At 39.9% G+C, this 3,281-nt stretch overlaps 1 protein-coding gene across 1 annotated transcript; it reads right to left on the reverse strand.

Moving 5' to 3' along the window:
• Positions 1–2,085: 2,085 nt before the first annotated feature.
• Positions 2,086–2,801, reverse strand: LOC110293241 (thioredoxin-like protein 4A). The gene has a single exon (XM_021161108.2). The coding sequence runs from the start codon at positions 2,703–2,705 to the stop codon at positions 2,277–2,279; it is 429 nt and encodes a 142-aa protein (XP_021016767.1). The 5' UTR covers positions 2,706–2,801; the 3' UTR covers positions 2,086–2,276.
• Between the last annotated feature and the right edge of the window lie 480 nt (positions 2,802–3,281).

The following is a 3,281-nucleotide window of genomic DNA, read 5'->3' on the forward strand; positions in this document are numbered from 1 at the left end:
AGATCAGAAGATTTAAGGTGGGTGTGACTTTAAAGCCTGCTATTTGAGGTCTTGCTTTCAAATTATTTGAATGTTCTTTGCATGCTGACAAGGGAAATATTCAATAATTCTATCCAACCATGCTGACTATGAATTACAGCAATGACCAAGGTATCTCTTACAGTGCAATAGTGGTGCTCAGATTGTGGTAATAATCAACAATACAATTGGACTTAAGGCCAACTAAATAGGAAACAACACATATATTTTCCTATAGACCTAACCAAGTAGCTGGGTCTAGTCATATCATGTACTTCAGAGGAGGACATCCAACCACAATTTCAATAGACCAGGAAAACTGACTGTATTATAAACCTCATCTTAATTCCCACAGGAGAAGTTTATCTTCATAAAAGATGGATGCCATTGCAGAAAACCATAACTGATCTAAATGAAGACATCCAGACCCTTTCATTTTGGATCCTGAAATCCATTTAACTTATTGTCAACACAAATCTGATACCTAAGATTCAGGGAGCACCACAGAAGAGAGATAAAAATAGTAAGAACCAGAAAACTAAAAAGATAATGTATTTCCTAGAAATGACAAAGCAGCTTTGGCTACAGTGCCTCATTAACATATGCAACTAATGAAGACTTGAAGAATGACAACAAAAATAGATATACTACCATGAAAGATGGAAATCTGAGAGGGATTTACCCTTAGACAAAAAAACTACAGGGAACTAGTGACTGCTGTGAAAAGAATCAGTCTTTCCCAGATCAGCAACTTAATTGGTGAGCAAGTATTAAGTCATCGACTATGAAATGCTATATATGCAAGTAACATTAAATAGACCCAGCAGGATAGATGGATGGATTGATAAAAGATAAATTATAGATAGATAGATAGATAGATAGATAGATTGTAGTTAAATAGACAGAGATAGATAAATCATAGATAAATAGACCATAGATAAATAAATCATAGATAGATAAATAAGTCATAGGTAGAATGATTTTGATAAATTATAGAGATAGATAGATAGATAGATAGATAGATAGATAGATAGATAGATAGATCCACTAATAGATGTTAAATATCTGTAAATAAAGAGACAGAATTAGAGATATATATTTCCCATTGATAAAATCAACAGGCCCCTTCCATGCCATTTGCAATCTCTCTACAAAGTCAGATCCTTCATATCCTTCTCCAGAGTCTAGTTCAAAGGAATCTAGTTGACCTTTCAGTCTATGCAGCCTCCTCAACCACAAGATCTCTACAGGGCCCCACAATCAGTTCCTCATCTTATTCTGATCATACTTGCATGAACTACAACCAATCTCTAGCCATCTGTGAGAATACATTCTGCCCACACTTCAACATACAGCCCCTCCTACACCATATAAAATCTTTCCACATAGCCATGTCTATCCTCACACTTCAAGTTTGCACCAGGACTCACATGTTGTATGCCAGCTCAGTCCCCTTTGTCTACCTGAATTCATTTCAAGTAAGGGCTTTCCAACCTTTAGGCCTAACACTGTCACACATCACATCTGTCCTTCTGCCCTATAAACACGGACTTTTTAACCTGTGCCCCAGTTTCAAAATAATGACTTAGGAGCTTATTATTTATTAACTAGACCATAAGTTAGGTCGGTTCCCACTAGCTCACAACTTGTACTAACCTGTTTATAGTATTCTATGTCTGTTGTATGGCTGGTTACATCTCAGGTTTATATATCCAGCTTTTTCTGAGTCCAGGAAGGGAATCTCCCACATTTAACTCTTTCTCAGAATTCTCTCTCTCTCTCTCTCTCTCTCTCTCTCTCTCTCTCTCTCTCTCTCTCTCTCTCTCTCTCTCTCATTCCATCTTCGAATCCTGCCTCAGCTTATTGGCCATTAGATTTTTTATTGAAATGTGATGCTTCCAGATATTATTCCTACATCTGTCCCCTTTTAGTCCAATAAAATAGTCTTCTTCTATCATCAATAAACTATGCATAATAAGGATTATGAAAACAATACAGTAAGAATTTAATTCACAATGTCCAATCCATTTGTATTTGGCAAACTTGGAGAAAGAACTCTACTATCTATTTTTTTTTCCCCACTGCTCCCTTGCCATGTTTATTTGCTTCAGCTAGTTAAGGCTCTGTAACCCTCATCTCAAGGATCCTCCAGCTCTACAGCAATGTTGTGCTGCAGGGTCTTTCCAGAGGCTATGAGAGCAGAGGATTTCTATGTAGAAGAGGCTCTCAGTGTCCTTTGCACAGCCTGAGGGCAGGGCTCAGTATCTGTACTTGGTAGAATAGTCCTTGGGAGACACCACCAGACCCCGGCCTTTGCGGGCGCCACGGTACACGGTCTCTATGATGTCAACCATTTCTTGCTTGTCTTCCATGGCCCAGTTGATCTTGTTGTTGTTGCCAGTGCCCAAATCAATCATGATATGTTTGTTTCTGAAGAAGAACATGACAGTGCAGGGGTCGTACAGCTCGTACATCTTGTTGAAGTCAGGCACTTCTGTGATATCCACAAGATAAATAACTGCAAAATTTTTAACCTTTTCGGCGATGCTGTACAGAACCTCGTCCATCTTCATGCAAGTGGGGTCCCAGTCGTGTCCGAAACGAATGACTACCACGCGGTCCTCCTCCGAAAGGATGGCCTGGTCTACCTGCCAGCCATTGTGCAGATGCGGAAGCATGTACGACATCTTGAGCGCGCCTGCGCGGCCGGACGCCGCGAGCTACCTCGTGTGAGCCCACGCGGCCCGACCACCGCGTCCTCCACCCAGCACCAGCTCCTCCCGAGCCGTGTCTACTATCTATTTTATTTTGTTGAGTCCAACGTTCTATATCTAAATCACTTTGTATCATAATTTGCATTTATCAGCCTAAGAATATCTTATTAGACCTCATATTATTATATTAAATGCTAAATAACCTAAGATTAATTGTGAGACATTAACTACCTAGTCTTCATCCCCATCAGAAACCTGAGAAAGAACAAATATTATATGAGAAAATGGGACGTGCAGAGCAAGCAGCTTCAAAAACGATAGAGATAATAGAGGTTGCTGGCTACCTGGACAGTTATTCATGATTCCTGTCATCTTTGGCATTCTGGCCCCAGGATACTTGACATACATTTATGTGAAGCAGGAATTACCAAAGACTACTTACCTTGTCTTGGTAAAGTTTGGCAGTCAACTTCCCTGAAGCTAGTTTATACAGTTTGTACAGCATTCTGTCTGCACTTAAAGCAAGGGGAGTTTCTGCTCAGTGGCTGC

This window comes from Mus caroli, unplaced genomic scaffold, assembly GCF_978045245.1.
Source record: "Mus caroli unplaced genomic scaffold, Mus_caroli_1 scaffold_6, whole genome shotgun sequence".
Taxonomy (NCBI): Eukaryota; Metazoa; Chordata; class Mammalia; order Rodentia; family Muridae; genus Mus; species Mus caroli.

What these genes read in the sequence shown, in the direction of transcription:
- LOC110293241 (XM_021161108.2), bottom strand. Translation starts at nt 2,705, where the DNA reads ATGTCGTACATGCTTCCGCATCTGCACAATGGCTGGCAGGTAGACCAG.